Genomic DNA, 19,565 nt, shown 5'->3' with positions numbered 1-19,565 from the left:
CAGTCACGGGGACATTCTGACTACTTTTATTTTGAATGCTTTAAGAGCATGTTCCTGGTTGTACTCACTATACTTGTAATGGAGTATTGGAGTATTAGCACTTATACTACGAAAAGAGTCTGAATACTTTCCCCACTGCAGGCATGTGGCTGCCTGCAGTTATGAAACAACACCATTTCTACAAAGGTAAAGAACAAAGATCTCCCCCTTAAAGAAGGGGGCATACAGCAGGAGGTTTTAAAGTCATCTGACACGTTACTGTTCAAATGTACTTGCAATGTGTGCATTAGAGGGCGCAATTTCCCTTTTTAAACACAATCTGATGCTGCATAGTATCCAGTGTGTTGGCCTGTTTGTGCAAGACTCATTAACACAGAAATATTACTCTGTTTAATGTGGAATACATTACAGTAAGGGCAACCAGTAATGAAGTGATCCCCATAATTACAATGAAAATAATATCTTAACCTTATATATGAAAATAATATTTTAACCATATTTGGTTATGGCCTTGGACTTGAAAAGAATGGCAGGGGTAAAATCAGGATGAGGATTTGAATTCTATGATGAAGTGATGTTTCTGTCATAGGAGCAGATGACTGTATTGCTAAATCACCCTAAAGGTCAACTTATCATCGAAATATAATATAGAAAATGTGAGTTTATTGTGTTCCAAAACGTTTTACCTGCGTAATGTATTGACAAAAGCTTCCTCCAGCTCTGTTTGTGCTCCCCTCCCTGTAAACACCAACAGCTTCATGCAATTCAGGGAGAATTAAGGAATTTAATCACAGCCTAAGAGGTAAGAGTGAGCCGTGCCAAGTCTAATGCGAAGGTCACTAAGTTGATTCCAGCCCTCCATGTCGGAGGGGCGGGCGGACTAAGGAAGGGGAGGTTTACAACCCTCTGCCTTCCAGCTAAAGGTCTCCGGGGAGCATAAAACTACCACGTCTGCAGCGGGAGAGAGAGGAAGAGAAGAGGGGATCAAAATAAGCCGACTGGAGGACAGGCAAGAGAGGACAGTGAGGAGTTAAGACTGCTTCATGAAAACAAAGTCGACTGCAACATCTGGAGCGAAGCGCAGGCCGAATTTGGACATAAAATACGCGCAGCCTGCAGCTCCAGTGTCCCCCCCTCCCTCAGACTTCCTGCTCCTAGTAACGTCTGATAACTTGGTTCAAATTCACCAAAACGAGAGGAATGCACAGACTGGACAAATGGTTTGAGCAACTCAAGTAAAACGTTGCAGAGACGCACAACTGCACAACTTCTGGAAAGTCTTTTTGTGCTTTGCGACAAGTCGATCTTAGTTGCGCCCGGAAATTCGTTTATGGGATAAGTTTTTACACAGATAATGTTCTGACAAATAGCAAGGTGACGTTTGCGTGAGCTGTTACAGGGAGTCCTATCCGGTTTTTTTAAATTGTTTTTTGGAGACTCAAGTGATGGCACCAGAGCTCAGATCGCTCGTCAGACTGCTGCTGCTGGCGGTGGTGTGGCACCTGAGCGCGCAGGGGGCGACGGAGCGACAAGTCAATCCAGAGGTGAGGAGTAAATCCACAGGTGGAGAGTGACGCCAGGGGCGGAGGATGAAGCCAGAGGGGAAGAGGGGAGGCATGAGTGAGGAATAAAGGTGGAGGTTGGAACAAAGACAGAGCAGAGGAGTAAAGCCAGCTAGACTCAAGGAGTAAAGCCAATAAATAAATCCAAGGATTGGGAAAAAGCCAGAAAAATAAACGCAGAATATGCAATGAAAACCAGATAAATAAATCTAGAGTTGAGGAATAAAGCTAAATATAATACATGCAAGAAATGGGATATTTAAAGTTCAAGAGTAAAACAAAACTTTAAATTATGAGTGACTGAGAAATAAACTGTATCCTGAAGAATCTTTCCTGCTACTGATTTCAATCACCAGTTTTCTGATTTGAGAAAGAAAAAAATGTTTGTTTGTTGAAACTTTGTATCCTGTTGGATAATAACTTCCAACAGTTGCCTGTTGTTGGCACAAGGGTGCTGGAGGGGCTTTGACCCTGGGTTAGAGGAAGCAGCCCATAATGATGATAGCGCTCGTGAAAACACAGAGAAACGCTGAGAGGGCAAAAGCAGGAGAGCAAGAGAAAAAGCAAATGAGAAATGCATGAGCTTGTACTGTGGTCGGGGCAGAGACAGGCAATTTTTGTGGGAGTGGAGGAGGGGGAGGTTGATAGTTGTGGGTACAGTTATATTCAGAGGGATGGGGAGATGTAATTGTTGACATCTGTCCTGAGTTAGGGCTCAGCGGACTGGGGGGAGGTGGGTTTTAATATCTGAGAGGCTGTTCAGCATCCCAGCCACAGCCAGCTGAGGAAAAACAATCGTCACAGGTTGAACTCTAGGTCTGCACAAGAAAGGCTTCCAATAACCCTCCCCCGGGCTGGGGTACCAGGTCTAAGCAGTGTTGTAGGTCAGGGAGGGAGCTGAGGTTTTCTTTGTTCTGTCTGCACCGTCAGCAACCCTCCACCCACACAGCCAGTGTAGCATCAGGAAGTTCTGTGCTAATGTGTGCAGGAAGTGACATTGTTATGATACCCCTACACACCTGCTTCCTTCACTATCATCAGTGTGTGTGTGTGTGTGTGTGTGTGTGTGAGGGTTTGTTTATGTGCCTGCACAAGAGCAGAGAGGCCTAAATGATTGAGGTCAGTCATACAGCGGTGCCTATGGAATAATAATTCCAGCTGTACCAGTGGAATAAAATGCAGCTGACCTACATAAGTCTGTCAACTTTAAAGGCAAAATCCGCGATATCAAATGTAAACAGAAGAGCTGGAGCAGCAAAACCTGGGGCTGGAACCAACGACCATTAACAACTGTTAGTGTAGCTGTTAATGGTCAACCAGATCAACAAATACATGTTAATTATTAATGTTTCCTGATGCTGGATTGTTTTTATCTGTGATATTATTTCTCTCATTTCTATCATGTGATATGTGTTCAAAGGAGCATATATTTCTCCCAAGGCTAAACCAGTAGATATACAAGGGATGTAAATTTGAAAGAATTTCTTTAATCGGTTGTTAGACTTAGCAATCAACAGTTGGCTACTTGTTAAAAGAACACAAATGCCATGAAGGAATTAACTTGCATTCAAATTACATGAACACAATAACTCTTTCACTTAAATTGAGACACTTCCACCCTGTTTTGATGCTGTTCAACAAATAACAAATAAAGTTCTAAATATTTACTGTACTGTAGTTATTCTAAACAACTTCGGTGAAGGACATAACTAAGATGAGAGTGAACATGTTTGGCAGATCCTGTTTTTAGAGTCTGTTTTATTTTGAGTTGATCTTTGTTTTTCATCATTGACAAAAAGAAAAGCTGCAACATATTTAAGGTCCAAAAAAGTAGGCTTACTGGTTGGCTTTTACGTGGAAAGACCATCAAGTTTCTGTGGAAACTGAAGTGTAGATTCAGCCTGAAGTGGCCTGGAAAGTGTGTTGGTTCAATAAGTTTATAGTCATTTAGTGATTCACCTCCTCTGTTTTTATTACCCTTTTATGAAACCACTGCTTTCTGCGTCTTTATTTATTTCATTCAAACAGAGGATGTTTCTGATCTCATATGTTTCCTCCACAAACCCACAAGTCACCAGCAACAGTGCACAGTTCCGCTATTGAGTAGGATGTTTGTGTTTTAATTAACAATAAGTCTAACTAAGTGAGTGGTTGTAAGCTGGTGAGATGAATAGTCGGGGGCTGTAAGGATGTCGAGGTCGAGGTCACGTCCTGTGGTCTGTGGCACAGACAGGAAGTGGGCAGTGGGTTCTTATTTCGCAGCTAAAAACACCTTGGTGTGTCAGCAACCACCTGCATGTAACACACACGTACACACTCACACACATGTTCTCTAATATGTGTATGGATCTTTTCTTATGCACAGAGAAATGGCTACAAGCTGAGGTCATTTACTATGAAGAAAGATAAATGAGATGATGAAAGCAAAGCAGAAGGACAGTGAGGAGGCTGTTGATGACTACAAGGGAAGACATTGTCGTGATGGGAGTGATGCAATCTGGGAAAAAGACATTTCCCAATTGCGAAAAGAAGCAATTATCCAGCTGCAAAGAACAGGATGTAAATCATAGCTGACATGCACACATCCCATATGAATATGTGCATTTTTCCCTCTGCTCCGAACGACTGCAGGTTTTGATTTAAGAGAATTCAGATTGGTTAAACTGGTAACTTTCCACTAGTCCCATCTGGATGTCTTACTAGTTCTTCAGAGGAAGAAAGGAAGGAAAGGCATGTAGTTTTCAGACAAAGCCACATCCTAAAGATCACCAGTGGGTGGCCTGAGGGCAACCTCCCTGAGAAAAGATAGGAGGTGTTACAGGAAATACGGTAATACACAAAGTCATTAGCTCATTTCCTGTTCATAAAGGAAGCAAGCAATGAGCCAAACTTTGGGGAGGCCTTTTCTTTTTTTTTTTTTCTTCCCAGAGACGTTGAGAATAGTTTAGGATTGACTTACTGCTCAAACGACATTGGCAGATATGTGTGTTTTTCCACTGCTTTGTCACCAGGTTTTATTGTTGGCAGCTGGAGAATGGTTGTTTCAATAGACAGCTGCTGGAGGATCACACACACACACACACACACACACACACACACACACACTTAAAGACCTTTCTACATGTGCGATGAGGAGCTCCTGACCAGAGGGGCTAGCAGTGTTTTCCTAGCGGAGCAGCATTAGCCTCACACAAACTCCCTCCTACACTCGGAAACACACAGACACACACAGTCACACGCTAACAGCCAATGTCGAGCTGTTGCAAGTCAAGTGGGAGCAGTAATTTCATACGTTTATGACATCTGACATAACACTGCAGCTCTCTGGGCGGACCGGGTGGATGTGTAATGAGGAGCTATGTGTGTGTGCTGTATACCCAGCATGCTTCAGTTGGACTCCCATCGCTGTTGACCAGAGTTTCTTTCCATTGGCCCTCACCAAACGGAACAACTGACTCTCTTTCTTCTCTGAAATGCAATCCCTCCTCCTCCCTCTCTCATCCTATGCAAAATGAGCGCTCTGCCTCCCAACATCCATAGCAACCGGTGTTTGATTCTTGTATATATTCCATTAAACAATAAAGTCACATCACTGCATGTGAGCGATCTGTTCCCTTCACCTCAAAGTCATGGATTTGGACTTTGCTCCGTGCTTCTCTCACGTCTGTGCCTTGTTAAAAAGCAAGGGAACAAGAGTGACTTTAGCACTAAAATGTAAATCAGTGATTCCTAACCGAGGTCCTGTCATTCAGCTGTGACCGCCAGGTTTTAAGAGTGCTGGAAATCTAGTCAGCAAGCGAGCAGACAGTAAGCTAAGACTGGTGGATAGAAAGAATAGGCGAAAAGTGATGGATATAAACACTTCAAATTGTCAGGTAGAAGTAATGGATACTTGGTTAAAATAGAAAGCTAAAAGTAATAGATAAAAACTAAAAATAGTTAGCGTAAAGCACTGGATAAACAGTGGAAATAATAAAAATAATAGATAAATGGTGAAATAGCTGGATAAATGTATGGATAAATGGATTAATGGTTAAAACAGTTAGCTTAAAGTAATGGATAGACGTGAAATAGCTCAAATTAGATAGCTAAATAGATAGTGAGAAATGTGAATAACAGTTTAAATAGTTAACTAAAAGTAATAGATGAGAAATTGAAATGATTAAATAAACATAATGGATAAATAATTGAGATTATGGGCTGTAAATGAAGGGGTATTTGAGTTCATCGGATAGGGTTGGTGGAGTGCAACTGACCAAAAAGGTTGTGAACCACTGCTCTACATCAAAAGACTGTATTAGCTCGGGCTGTCATCTCCTTTGCCACTGTAAATAGTGACCATTTCCTCTTTCTGCTACTGCTTTAGTTACTCAACCAATTAGCGTGGTCAAAAATAGCCTAGTGCAACGTTGAATAAGACTTTGTCAAGTCACCTGAGGGACCCATGACTGGAGTGTGGGAGCCTTACAGTTAAAACAAATGCTCAGTGTCATTCAACAGCAGCCTTTTGACTGAGCTGAGGGCGAAGTTAGGATTTAGCAGAAACGAAAACATAGGCCCAGTGAATGTGTAAAAGAGAAGAATAAGGTTTCAAGCACAGTCAAATCAAGCCTTAAACTCCCCCTTTTCTGAAATTCAGTGAAATACATCCAATTCTGAGATCTCTGAGAAGTTTTTGTTTGACTTTCCCGCTCATGTGGATGTGCTGCAACAGTGGCAAACAGTGAGTCTTTATGTGTCCACTGGAGCTCCATGGGTGAGTCAGAACCAGAAAGGGCTCATTCAGGGGTGAAGTCTAAACACTGAGACCTCCATGTCTCTTTAGGACGGACAGAGAGGGAGCGATTAGACCTTCAAGGGCCTCCAAAATGCCATTCTGCCATTCACTCCTGCTCAAACTCACACAAGCATAGTCATGCGGGGCCAGAGCACATTCAGGTTATCTTTGTCAGCACTTCTTGCTCACACTTGCTTTGTACGGCACGTCATTAGCGCAAAAATGTTGAAACGAGGCAGTTAAACATATTCTGCTTTCGTTGTATTTAGCAACTTTTAGTAGAAGATAATTGAGTGGCTCTGGGTGTGGTTGTTCATAAGTATTTACCCTCAAGTCTCTGGGTTTTCCATAAGAGAGGGATGAGGGAGAGGAGAGGAGAGGAGAGGAGAGGAGAAGGGGTGGAGTGAAGAGGCGAAGACAGAGACATGGACGTGGGGGGAAGAGTTTGACTTTGAGGTTTGGATGCGAGGAGGAAGAAATTCCCAGTTAAATTACTGACTGACGCTGCTGCTCGACTGGAGACATTGGCTGAGGTTGCCCAAGGCCTGAGTCTCACCCTGGGACACTCCCTATCTTTCACTCTTCTTTCTCTCAATCCCCTTCTCTGCACAAACGACCACGGTGCCTTACGGTTTTTAATCAGAACTAACCAAAACAAATAACGGATCACATTACGTTACGTCACATGAAGCCCTAGCGTGTGAGGAACCACCCCTCCTTCCAAAAAAAAGACGGATTACTTCTATCAGTCGAGCCCATACTGTACACAAACAACAAAGTGCATTACAAGCACATGAGGTGACAGTAGAATACCAAAGTGGTCTTGGTTTTCACTGCGCTCACAATAACCTCAGTGTTATTCTTCGGCTCCAGTTTGAGAGGGGAAGGGTTTAGGAGAAGCTGTGTGGGAGAGGTGCGGAGCGAAGCCGCTGGCACAGGTCCAGATGTCAAACCAGCACCGCAGTGAAATGGGTTTGCAGGGGAAAGTAAGGTCAAGCTGAGCTGAGACTGAGGGATCTGCAGGCCTGGAGAACCCAGTGACCATCATAAAATGTGCTTGAAGGGCTTCAAAGTAATACTTTCTTCATGTACAAACTCAACAACAGTCAAGGGCTCCGCTCTAGCCGTCACAATCTGTGGTGAAACACGGACAAGTAGCTACAGAACCGAAGTTAATCTTTTACTATTTGAGGGGATTTCCTCGGTCACTTTCAGAGTATTTCGTGAAACCTGAACTGTCTTTGTTTGACGCTTCTTTGGGGCTTAAGCTCGGTATCATGGTTTCGTGTTGACTTTAGTTTGAATCAGCTATCACTGGGGAGCTGAATGTTGAAGGTTGAATAGCTTTTGTGTTTAGTCATTAAATGGAGACACGCCAGGTGCTGGAAATGATCTCCAAATATCCAGTTACCAAAACACAGAAAGGCATTATTTTTGCTGTCAGTGCGGAATGTGTTTTTGCTGCAGCCGCATAAAAACATCCCGGACTTGTAGTCCCTGTAACTCATAATCAACATCCTACCTAATAGTTCCTTTACCCTCATTCAGCTTTGATAAAAAAACAAAAATTAGGCAAGATATGACATGTCTCTGTGTTGTTGTTTTGTTTCTAATTGAACCTTTTTTTCTCTCTCCATACAAAGACCGGAGTTTCCTAGGTTTGATTTTGCAATATTCCTCATGACTCACGCTCTTGTCTCCTTTTTGCTTCGCTTTAAAGTCATGGCTGCAGCAGTATGGTTACCTGCCCCCAGGGGACATGAGGACCCACGCCCTCCGCTCCCCTCACTCCGTCACCTCAGCCATCGCCGCCATGCAGAGGTTCTACGGCCTCACCATCACCGGCACTTTTGACCCAAAGACCATTGAGTGAGCACCTTTATACAACTTTATTTTACATGTGGCAAACATACAGCTTCCAAACAGGGTCACCTGCAGGCCAATATTCATATTAAATTAGATTTCTTACCTCGTTGTAACTGGACTATGTCGTGTCTTTGGCAGAGCCATGAAGCGACCACGCTGTGGCGTGCCAGATAAGTTTGGTGCCGAGCTGAAAAGTAACCTGAGGAGGAAGCGATACGCCATCCAGGGCCTGAAATGGAACAAAAATGACATCACTTTCTCGTGAGTTAGTAAAGCTTCAAGTGAATGTGTTGCAACTTCGGAGGCTTGATGGAGCATAACCTAAAACTATTGTACACTATGTTTTTTTGTTGATTAGTTTGATGCTTGTACCTAAGTAACCCATGTGAAAACCATAGATTGCATATGAGAAGCGGTCGTAGCTCCCACATCTGTAAAGTGAAGCCAATACAAAAGTGCCTTAATTCTGCTTTCTTTCTAAAGGCAGACAGGGGGCGACTCTACTGATGAGAAAATGACCCTCCTTCTCACTTGATTTATTACATCAGTAAATTTCTTCCTAATGAATTTATGATTTCAATCACAACTCTTCCGGCTCCAAAAAACCAAGATGGCAATGGCCGTAATGGCCAACTCGAAGCTTCAAAACAGTACTCCATGAACCAGAGACGTCGCGTGGCTTTGTCCGCTTCTTGTATGCAATCTGTGGTGAAAACACAAACTAATGAGGTTTCAGCAAGTAAACTTGTTTTCCTACAAAGAGGAAATGACTCCATGTCTTACTTTTCCCACCCTTCCTCCTCACACACCCACACACTCTTCAGTATACAGAACTACACCCCAAAAGTGGGTGAGTACGAGACCCACGAGGCCATCAGGAATGCCTTCAAGGTGTGGGAGAGTGTCACCCCCCTCCGTTTCCGGGAAATCCCCTACAGTTACATTCGGGACAAGGTGGAAGAGTTTGCCGACATTATGCTCTTCTTCGCTGAGGGTTTCCATGGTGATAGCAGCCCATTCGATGGCGAGGGTGGCTTCCTGGCACATGCCTATTTTCCTGGTAATGGCATCGGTGGTGACACCCACTTTGATTCAGCTGAGCCATGGACTATTGGAAACAAGGATCTGTCAGGTGAGACTCTATGCTGACAATGACACTGTTATAAATGAAGGGATTTCTTTCTTTAGTGATTCCCATAAACTCGATGATGGACGGAGTCACGACTTAATTTTGCTGTTATGAGGAAGACACGAGCAGCGACAGGTCCAGTCTTGTCAAGTGCATTTGAGGGAATGAACGCCCTGGGCTATGTTAATGCTGCAGAAATGGAGAAATGTTTATTTACAGTACAGCAGACACAGAGCTTTGCAACATCAGCTGTTTGAGTCAGACACATTCTCACATGACCCTGCAGACTGTTTTATTTTTGATTTAATAATGTGCCTTTGAGTCACTTCAAAATCAACAGCCACATTTACTTCCTCTCCTTCAGACCTCATTGTCTGACCAGCATGAGGTCAGACTTCTCATGTTTTATGCCTCCAACTTAACGCTAATTTATTAGAAAATAAAGGTCATATTAAATGGTGTTTTTGTATTGACAATGTTTCAGGTAATGACATATTCCTGGTTTCCGTTCATGAACTGGGCCATGCTCTGGGTCTGGAGCACTCGAATGACCCTTCAGCCATCATGGCGCCCTTCTACCAGTGGATGGACACCGAGAACTTCCAACTTCCTGATGACGATCGCAGAGGTGTACAGCAACTTTATGGTGAGTGGTTGACAATTCACTGCCTACATCACTGTCTGAATAGAACTCGTTTATGCCTTGTTGTAACTTGTGTGAAATGAAGTGTTTAACCCTCCAGAGTCTTGGGGTAAAATGGCCATTTTTTACTACTTTTCATTTTACCTTTGTGTTTCCCATTAACACTGTTTAGCTTGCTTTCTTTGTGTTTGTATCTTTGACGCCGACGGGCGTTCCGAGACTCTGAAGAGTTAAAGCAACAGCAAAAAAAAGAAAAGTAAATTGTATATCTTTCCAATGATGCATAAAACTGATTTTTTTTTTTTAACTTTGCACCAAACCCCCTTTTGTTTGTGAGATCATTGGCACTGTCACTTTGCTCTGTCGACTCCTACTACAATAACTTACTGTCTCCATGGGGAATTGTTGAGTTTCTCTTGAACTAACAGCGGCGTTAGATGATGCTTAGAGGTTAAGGTTAGGTCTATGAAAATCACTCTCATATGTCATTTTTCACATAGGGTCTAGATCAGGCCCTCAGCCCCCTCCTGTAACACCCCGTACGCCGAACAACAGCCCTCAGCCCACATATTCACCAGACAAGCCTCGCTTTGGCCCAAACATCTGTGATGGACACTTCGACACCATCGGCATTCTCAGAGGAGAAATGTTTGTGTTCAAGGTGAAATCACAAAACCTCGTTGTACTTTTGATATGAATGTTTGTCCCGCAGACTTTTAGTAAATCGCTGTAATCTTTCAGGATAAATGGTTCTGGAGGGTACGCAACAACCACGTGCTAGATGGATACCCCATGCCGATTGGTCACTTTTGGAGGGGCTTGCCCACTCATGTCAATGCCGCTTTTGAAAGGGAAGATGGGAAATTCGCATTCTTTAAAGGTATGTCTGGTTTTGACATATTGACGAAACATTTTAAATATTTCCCTTTTAAAAGCAGTCATCATCAACTCAGTCATCACTCACAATGAATATGTGTTCATTGTCTGTTTTGGTGTCTGCCTGTGCCCACTCTGCTTCTTTCTGCCTCACCCTCTCTCCAGGGGACAGGTACTGGGTGTTCACCGAGTCAATTCTGGATTCTGGTTACCCTAAGACTCTGAAAGAAATGGGCAGCGGGCTTCCTAAAGATCGACTTGATGCTGCTCTCTTCTACACCCCCACTGGACAGACATTTTTCTTCAGAGCAAACAAGTTGGTCATCTTCTTTGTGTATGCGTGTGTGTGTGTGTGTGTTATCGATAACCCCCAATGAAACTGCGCTGTTTATAAACTACTGAGTCCAAGAAAAATCCATTTGAGTCACCGCCAAGAAAAAGCATGTTTGAATGTTGGCCATATAAGGTCCAAACACTTGAGGTCAGTCACTTATCCTGAATTACAAACTTGCTCCTCATTTAAACACTGAAACAGACCTTGAGGAACGCCTCCCCATAACTACACATAGTCATTCTCATAAAAATGTAGCAGTCACTGATTGCAGTGCAAACAGCCACCCACATAAACAATGTCCCAGAATGCTTTTTTAAAACAGCTGAGAGTGCATATTCCCTAAAATCAGACATCAGGTTTAGTCCTTGTGTTAGTCTCTTCAGACCTGCAGAAGTCTGGCTAATGGAAGAGTTAACACCAAGCCATCTGCCATATTTCTGCAGAAACAACACTAATTGTGTGGCCTGCCAAGTGGTTTAGTTCAGCAGAAACATGCACTGAATCATTTTTTAAGTTTTAGGGGCCAAGAGCTGAAAAGTCACTGAAAAAAAGTCTGTCACAAGAAGTCTCAAGTCCTTTAGAGCATGTCTGAGTAAAGCCTCAAGCCTGAAGAAAGTTGCAATCTCACCTTGAGCCTTTTAGGGCAAGTCTAGTCTCAAGTCATGTGAGACCAGTCAAAGTCAAGTGCCAGGTCCGTTTTAGGTAAAGTCCAAGTCAGGTCTCAAGTCTGTCAGAACAGAGTTCAAGTGTTTTAGTGCAAGTTCAATTGTGGATCAAGTAAGTCTCAAGTTCAGTCTCAAGTCTTTTGGGGCAAGTCCAAGTGAAGTCAGGTCAAGTCTTTTGGGGCTCTGATTGTGACCACTAACTCACCACAGCCTCTCCTTACCTTTCCCCTCCCATTCTTTGTTCAGGTATTACCGCTTCAATGAAGAATCCCGGTCCGTTGACGATGGCTATCCAAAATCTGTTAGTGTGTGGCAGGGAGTGCCTGACAACATCAAGGCAGCCTTCATGAGCAAAGATCAATGTAAGAGAGCTACGCATGCTATCGCCTACATTATTTTCTGACAGTCTAGTGTGAACAGATACTTGTTGAAGTTCAGGTCTGTTTCATTCATTCAGTTCTTTCTTCCACCCGTCAGCGTACACCTACTTTTACAAAGCCAACAAATACTGGAAGTTCAACAACCAGATGATGCGCGTGGAGCCAGGATACCCCAAATCAGCCCTTCGTGACTGGATGGGTTGCCCCAACGAAGACCCCAAGACGGACGGAGGAAGAGGCGGAGGTGGACACGACAAGGACAAGGAGAGGGAGAAGGACAAGGAGCGGGAAGATAAGGACAGAACTAGAGATAGAGAGAGGGAGAGGGAGAGGGAGAGGGAGAAGGATGAGGATACGGAGGTGATCATTATTGAAGTGGATGAGGAGGAGGGAATAGGTGGCGGCAGTGGAGCAGCGGCGGTGGTGGTGCCACTGTTCCTGCTGGTGTGCGTGATTGCGACGCTGGCAGCCTTGGTGTTTTTCCGTCGGTACGGTACCCCACGCCGACTCCTCTACTGCCAACGATCTTTACTGGACAAGGTGTAGACGGAGGAGGAGGAGAGGGAGAGAGGCGAGGACGACGGGTAGAGAAAGAGAGGAAAAAGTGGAAGGAAATGTCAAACCCAGAAAATAGGAGCAGGAGAGAAAAAAAGATAGAACTGGAGAAAGAGCAGAAGGAAAAGCACCAGACCTACATTTTCAAATATTCTTACCACTGCCAGATTCCTTTTGCTCTATCTCTCAACCACTCAACCCTTCCATTTTTTTTTCTTTTTTTGCTCTCATCTGTCTCTGCCTCTCTCCTCGTGGTTACTGACGCCAGCTCTTTGCTGTTTGTTTTAGCCTTTTTCAATGTCTTATTTTTAGTTTTTGTCAGTGGTCGGTGTCCTTGTGAATTTCTGCTTCAAACCTGCATCTTCATGACGGCCATTCTAGCATGTTCCCTCGAGTAAGCAAAGAGCGTGTTTGAAAGCTCGTTCCTCCCCCTTGTTAACTTGCACACATTCACATTAACACACACATTTGGAAACCACAATGCAGCGTTGTCATTGTGTTTTTAAATTATCCAGTAAAGAGACGTGTCAGAGCCAACATGGACCATAAAGAGGAAACAAAACATTAGCTCACGTCCTTATGAAGCATGAGATCACTCATATCAGAGCGAGCAAGCGAATAATGCAACCCGTGTCTTTCCCTTTTTTATATCAATGTCTTTAGTGCTGATTATTATTATAAATGATGTCATTATTATTATGACTATTACTATTTTTGTTGTTGTCCTCTGTGTAAAGAATGTGTTTTTGTACATTGTCATTAAAAAGTCCTGCTGGACAGTGACATGCAGTTTTGAAAGTGGCCTTAATTTTATATTTGTGGGGACAGTGAATGGGGAAGGGGGTTATGTATTCTTGAAACTTGATTGTTTTTTTTTTTTTTTACCTTGAATCCATCTCGAATGAAAATAAATTGAAGATCTGAAAATGACTCCTTTTTGTCATTGTACTTGTTTACAGTTTCCAAATCATGGTGCTACATTACTAGTCAGGGGTTAATAAGCAGTTTAACAACAATGATAATGATACTAGTGATAATGATAATGATGGTCTAGTTTTCTCAATGAGATGTGTGTGTGTGTGTGTTCTTACTTATATTCTTCAGTTTTACTTACTAAATAAAGTAATTTTAAAAGGCTTCCTGTGCTTTGATTTTCACTTAGTAAATCATTCACTTGATCCTCCTCCCTTTATGCCGTCTTGGTGTTAACTGCTTTTAGCTGAAACGGAGCCACTCACTCACTTTAACGCTGTGCTACTTTAACTTAGGTCTGACAGCTTTCATGTAATCCAGCTCTTCGTCCTTACCTCTCAAAATGATCACATCGCCTCTCCGCCTGCTCTTCCCCAGTCTTCCTGGACCTCCAGGTTTCTTGCTCCCCAACTGCACCACTCTGAGTTGCTGGGGCTTGGAAACTGGCAGGCCAGAAACTGGGTCGGAAAATGCGGAGCGAATCCAAAGCTTAAGTAGAAACAGGGATGAAGACGATTGTGCAAAGCCGTTGCTGCACAGCAGGAAAACATATCTCAGCTATACGGTTGGAGAGAGAGGGCGTATGTGTGTGTGTGTTAGTGTTTATATACTTATGAAGACCAAAAATCCCCCACAAGAGTAAGATGAGGAAAATCATGCATAATGGGGGACGTGGTCTTTTCTTAAAGAAGGTTTGGATTCAGGACTTGATAATCATTTCTTCTAATGGGCCCAGAGAGTGAATGTGGCCATTGCAGGTCCTCACGAGTATAGCAATACAAACATGCTCTCATGCATGTTTTGCACAGCTATAAATGCCTTTATTTGTGCATTATGCACTGTGTGTGTGCACTCCCATCCACCATGAGCCAATAAAAGCTCAAACAGCAAACTTAGGCATCTCCCCACTCCTTAATGAGCCCACTAATGAACAGCCGCCGTGCAGTCATCAGACTCACTGTAAAGATGACTGTGAGAGAAAGAGAGTGGGTGGGGGTGGGTGGGGGTCAGGGCCCCTATGATATGCTATGATTACAGCAACGGGGCTTTATGTAATTGAAATGATGAGGTATTTTCCTATTGTGCCGAAAAGATTGAGGGCGCCCATTTGTCTCCACTTTGCTGTAGTGTTTTGGAGAGCGAGAGAGAAGTCATGAGGCTTTTTTTTTTTTTGGTGGGGGGGTGAGGAGGAGGAGGAGGAGATGAAGGAGGAGTGAGGAGGGTTAAGTCACATTTGGAGGCCAGAGATGGAGCAGAATTCCATGAGCAACATCTGGAATTCCAACTGCATCATGTAGGCCAGACACACAGCGGGACACGGCGATGAGGGGGTGGGGGATGGGAGCCTGTGTGGATCTGTTTAATTGGCTTTCTTTAAAACTTGGTCACAATAAAGAACAAGTATGGAAAACTGTGTGTTTTGAGAGTTTTCTTTCTCCTCTGCAGGTTTCTGCACGTGTCTTCATTGGTGCAGGGTGTTTTCCTTGCTCAAATCATGTCCGTGGCATTTATCTGCTGGTCACTATTTGATGTTTTCTGTCTTCTCCAGCTGATTTTATGGAGTGAAAAAAAAAAAAGAATCGCCTCAGCATAAATCTTCCCCACAGTCCTCTCTTTTCTCCTCTCTCTGTGTAACTGGAGAGCTTTTCTTCGCTGTCTGCGAAATGACTCACTTCTGTTTCACAAAGCCCAACAAAAGACCACACCACAATGCCCCGGCCCGTTCCAGCAACCTCTGCTCCTCTGTCTCTTGCACTTCACCCAGATGAATGAAAATGTACTTTACAGTCCTGATTTCAGTGCTACTGTGTGCTTTACACAAAATCTACAAACATAAACTCCTCCATGCCAAGAGCTTCACATCACGTCCACTAATCTCAACATCTCATCTCTCTGTCTACATTAAACGTCATTAACAGGCTCCTTTTATGTCTTCCTCTATGCTGGACACTTCCTGTGCCTGTTTCAGTTGGCATGTGTGTAGCTTGCAGGCTGATGAATGGAAACTTCCAAACAGGGGAAGTCCTGCTCTTGGTTATTGTGTTTCATAATAGCCAACCCGAACATCATAGTGTAATTGCAGGACCAAACTCAGAGAGATGACTGAGTAACCTTCCCACTAAATGAGAAAGAATGATTAACAGAGAACGGCTAGTGCTGCAGTCTGCCCGGTAACAAGGATGTGGGATGATGGAAAGGGGCATTTCTTAAGAGAACTTGTGAGCTATATAGGTTACACATGGTTTTCATTTGAATCAGTTAAAGCTCTGCCACATCTTGCACCAAGCACTAATACAACAAACAGGAACTGGGGGTTTCTCTCTGCAGTCACTGTCTCTGACTCTCACACACAACCAAATACACGTCTCGTGCACAGATAGGAGCTAAAGGGCCTTTTGTTTCGTTTGTTTACGCTGTGTGAACAAATGAGCCATTCTGCTGGGTTTTCCACTCTTTAAAGAGACAACCCACCAACTTTTGTCGCACTTTTATAAAGTTGAGAAACTTGTGACAGATTAATTTTTTTTAAAAATGGTCACAACAGGCAACAAAGGATTGTGCACTTCCTATGATGCAATTTGAGTCTTTCTGCCTCATCAATGGCATGCCAGTGTTTCTCCCATGCCCTTTTTTTTTTTTTATACACTAGTGACACTAGTGATGTGGGTAGGTCCGTCAACCATCTTTGTCTGGACTGAAATGTCTCAACAACTATTGGAAGCGTTGCCATGAAAAATGTGTACAGACATTCATGTTTCCCAGTCAGAGTAACTTACTGACCTTGGCGACTTTGCCTGTCTCAAAAAATATTGGATTGATTACCCTGAACTTCACTACTCGAACGCACTGTAACAATCTTAACTTTTCATCCAGTGTCATCATCAATACTACAAACTTAATTCCCAGCAGCCTCGGCTGTACTTGTGCTCGACTCTAATTAGCAAAAGTTAGCACCCAAACATGCTAAAGTAAGAGATGTTGTACGTCGAAAACATTATACGTGCTAAACATCAGCATATAAGCATCGTCATTGTGAGCATGTTAGCATGCTGACATTAGCACTAAAGTAAAGTAAAGTACAGCCTATCAGAGCTGGCGGCACGGCTGTAGAGTCTAACTATTCTGTTGGATCTGAATTGGTAGCTAAGCCAGAGACCATTTAGTCGAAAAATGTGTCTGTAACCCAAATAATTTGACCCAGCCTAAACTCAGAAACATTATCAAATAGATGTTGTGGCCATCCATACATACAGTATGCATTTCTTACATACTAAACTTTCTTAGCGATGCCATGAAAAGTTGATTTGATTTCAGAGCACCGCTGTAATCAGCTGGCCCTCCACATGATGATGACAGCGAACCGAATTACTAACTGGTGAGATTATAGACCGTTTTTTTTTTTTTTTTTACAGCAGACATTCTGGTGTGTCACAGCAAGGAAAGCACACGTGTAACCAATAACATTTCACCATTGCTTCATTCCATTTAAAAGGCCCCGTAAGCCATGCCGGTGAGCCAGGAAGCTCAATACCAGGGCCTTGAAATTGGCTGACATGAATGGAATGCAGCCATCATTAAGGTTATTAATTACACCTGTGTCTTCTGCGCTATGACGTGTTAAAATGCTGCGAAATGTGCGCTGGCCTCGGTGGGGGTTTGCTCTGTTTTAACAATAGAGAAAAAGGTTGGCCTTTAAACCAGTGTACACGGTACTAGAGTTTTTGTGAGCTGCTGCTCTCTTTCTCTCGCTCTGTCACACACGCACACACACACACACACACACTCACACACTTATTTGTGGTGTTCACTGCCAAAGAAAGAGAGGGATCAATACCTAATACTTTTTTCCGCCGTGTCTGCATCTTACTATTCCATTTAGCTACACATGGAGCTGTGCATGGAATATTACTTTCCTTATTAGTTCAACATAACTTTTTTTGTGTGCCCAACATGTCCCAATCTGAGTTTTCTCTGCTTCACTGTGGATTTTATCAACTGTACGATTTGAGATCTTTGTTTTCTTAGCCATGTGGTTTCGACAGTGTCTGCCCCCTCAGTGCTGAATCTGCTCAAAGCTTACAGTTTAAAGCTGCATGCCCACTTTTGTAACACAATGTCTGCACTTTGAATCGGGCGTGGTGCAGTGGGAGCAGTCTTTTATAAATGTCGGGGGGGCATTGTGTGGGTGAAAGAAGCACAGGTGCAAGGAAGTTGAACAATCAACATTTCAGCTTCTTTAGGTTGGTGTTTTTTTAAACCCCGTCTCATATGGCATGGTTTCCCAAGCCCAGCAGAAAAACACTTCCATCATAGGAGATGCTGATTCAGACTCTCCCAGCCCAGCTACCCTCGCCCTGACCCAGCCATATCCACAAGGAAAACCCCCTGCTTCGCTGAGGGCCTAGTCAGGATTGTGACTGTATCTAAATATACAGCAGTCAACATAACGTCTTATTGTTCCTCCTCACCCTCTGTTAATGAAGTATCATACAACCTCATGCCTGGTTTTTCTCTCTCGCACACCGCCTCTTCCATCGCAATCGGGCCCATCTGGTTTCCATAAGCACATACATGTCATCACAAAGAGGAGGGGGAGAAAAGGGGAGAGGACTGAAAGAGGAGGGGGAAGGGTGTGTACATATCAAGGGAAGTTTGAACTTCAAGGAGTGTTAAGACTGACTATCAAGATGTCGCCGTCTTTCATCATCTCTCCAAAGTCTTTTTCATGTTTTCATGACACGGACCAGCTTCCCTTCAGTCAGAGACTAAAAGGAAATCTATAAGAGGGAGAGCAACAGTGAGGGAAACCATGAGTAAATAGGATACAGACAGAGAAAGAAAAACTCCAAGTCAGGGGAGAGTAAGAGGAAAGTCAGCTCGACACGCGGAGATCAGAAAGGCCACATCAGAGGTTGCCTTTGAAAGTGGAGCTCAGCGGGCCTCTGTGCTGAGCTCCTAACAGTGCTGGACACAAAGACCTATGTGGTTACACTGAGGAGGGGAGGGCTGGGCAGAGGGGAGGTGGAGGAGGGGGACTGCTTACAGAGCGAAAACATATTGTTTTTACTGCCCACTCGACAGCATAAGAGCGGCCTTGCTCAGCTGACTGGCTGATCGTGGAGGCCTTTACCACTGACCTGAGCTCCACAGCGGACACAGGTGGTCCCACAGCTGTCACTACTGGTTCTGTAAAACACCTACAACTGTAGAAACATTGTTTTGAATCATCTCTTCGTGTGTGTGGACACGGTGCTGTCCAGCTGTTCCACTTTAGAGTCACTAGGAAGCCTTTTCACCGAGTCTGGCATTCCACAGAGCTTGGGCAGGTTCAGGACGGTTCCCACTGGATCTGCAGTCATTACTGACCTGTGGGGTCAGTGCGTTTGCTCTCTGGTGTATTTACTCCGCCATAAGGCTTATGCTCCTTCCTGATTGTCAGAGTTTTAAAAAAAATTGGTGAGAGTTGGAGGGAACAACCTTAACATGTAGTTTGTCCAGTCGTTCTAACTTTCAGATAGTCGTCCGGTTTGTCCCAAACGTCAGTGGAGAAGACTTCCTACAATAGTGAACTAAAAAAGGGCAAATGGGAACTCACATCATCATTTTCAGTAGTGACGCAGGGCTGTTTGGCGGAAAAAACAACACATTTAACTTTTTTGCCACAACTTTACACACGGAAATGCTTTCAGCTTGTTTTACTGCCCTACAGTGGCCAAAAAAAATAAAAAATCATTGCAGGTTTAGGTCAAACAGTCAACTTTAGAAAACATTAAAATCTACAGGGTGCAATGCTATAATTTTCCTG

At 43.6% G+C, this 19,565-nt stretch overlaps 1 protein-coding gene across 1 annotated transcript; it reads left to right on the top strand.

The window, feature by feature from the left end:
- Nucleotides 1-943: 943 nt before the first annotated feature.
- mmp14b (matrix metallopeptidase 14b (membrane-inserted)) lies at nucleotides 944-13,717 on the top strand. The gene is made up of 10 exons (XM_070844739.1): nucleotides 944-1,544; nucleotides 8,060-8,208; nucleotides 8,344-8,466; nucleotides 9,030-9,337; nucleotides 9,819-9,980; nucleotides 10,478-10,638; nucleotides 10,719-10,857; nucleotides 11,019-11,169; nucleotides 12,099-12,214; nucleotides 12,330-13,717. The coding sequence occupies exons 1-10, from the start codon at nucleotides 1,446-1,448 to the stop codon at nucleotides 12,776-12,778; spliced, it is 1,857 nt and encodes a 618-aa protein (XP_070700840.1). The 5' UTR covers nucleotides 944-1,445; the 3' UTR covers nucleotides 12,779-13,717.
- Nucleotides 13,718-19,565: the final 5,848 nt, after the last annotated feature.

This window comes from Pempheris klunzingeri, chromosome 15 (genome assembly GCF_042242105.1).
Source record: "Pempheris klunzingeri isolate RE-2024b chromosome 15, fPemKlu1.hap1, whole genome shotgun sequence".
NCBI classification, from domain to species: Eukaryota; Metazoa; Chordata; class Actinopteri; order Acropomatiformes; family Pempheridae; genus Pempheris; species Pempheris klunzingeri.
The sequence above is the reverse complement of the archived record's forward strand: the minus strand, read 5'-3'. Positions and strand labels throughout refer to the sequence as shown.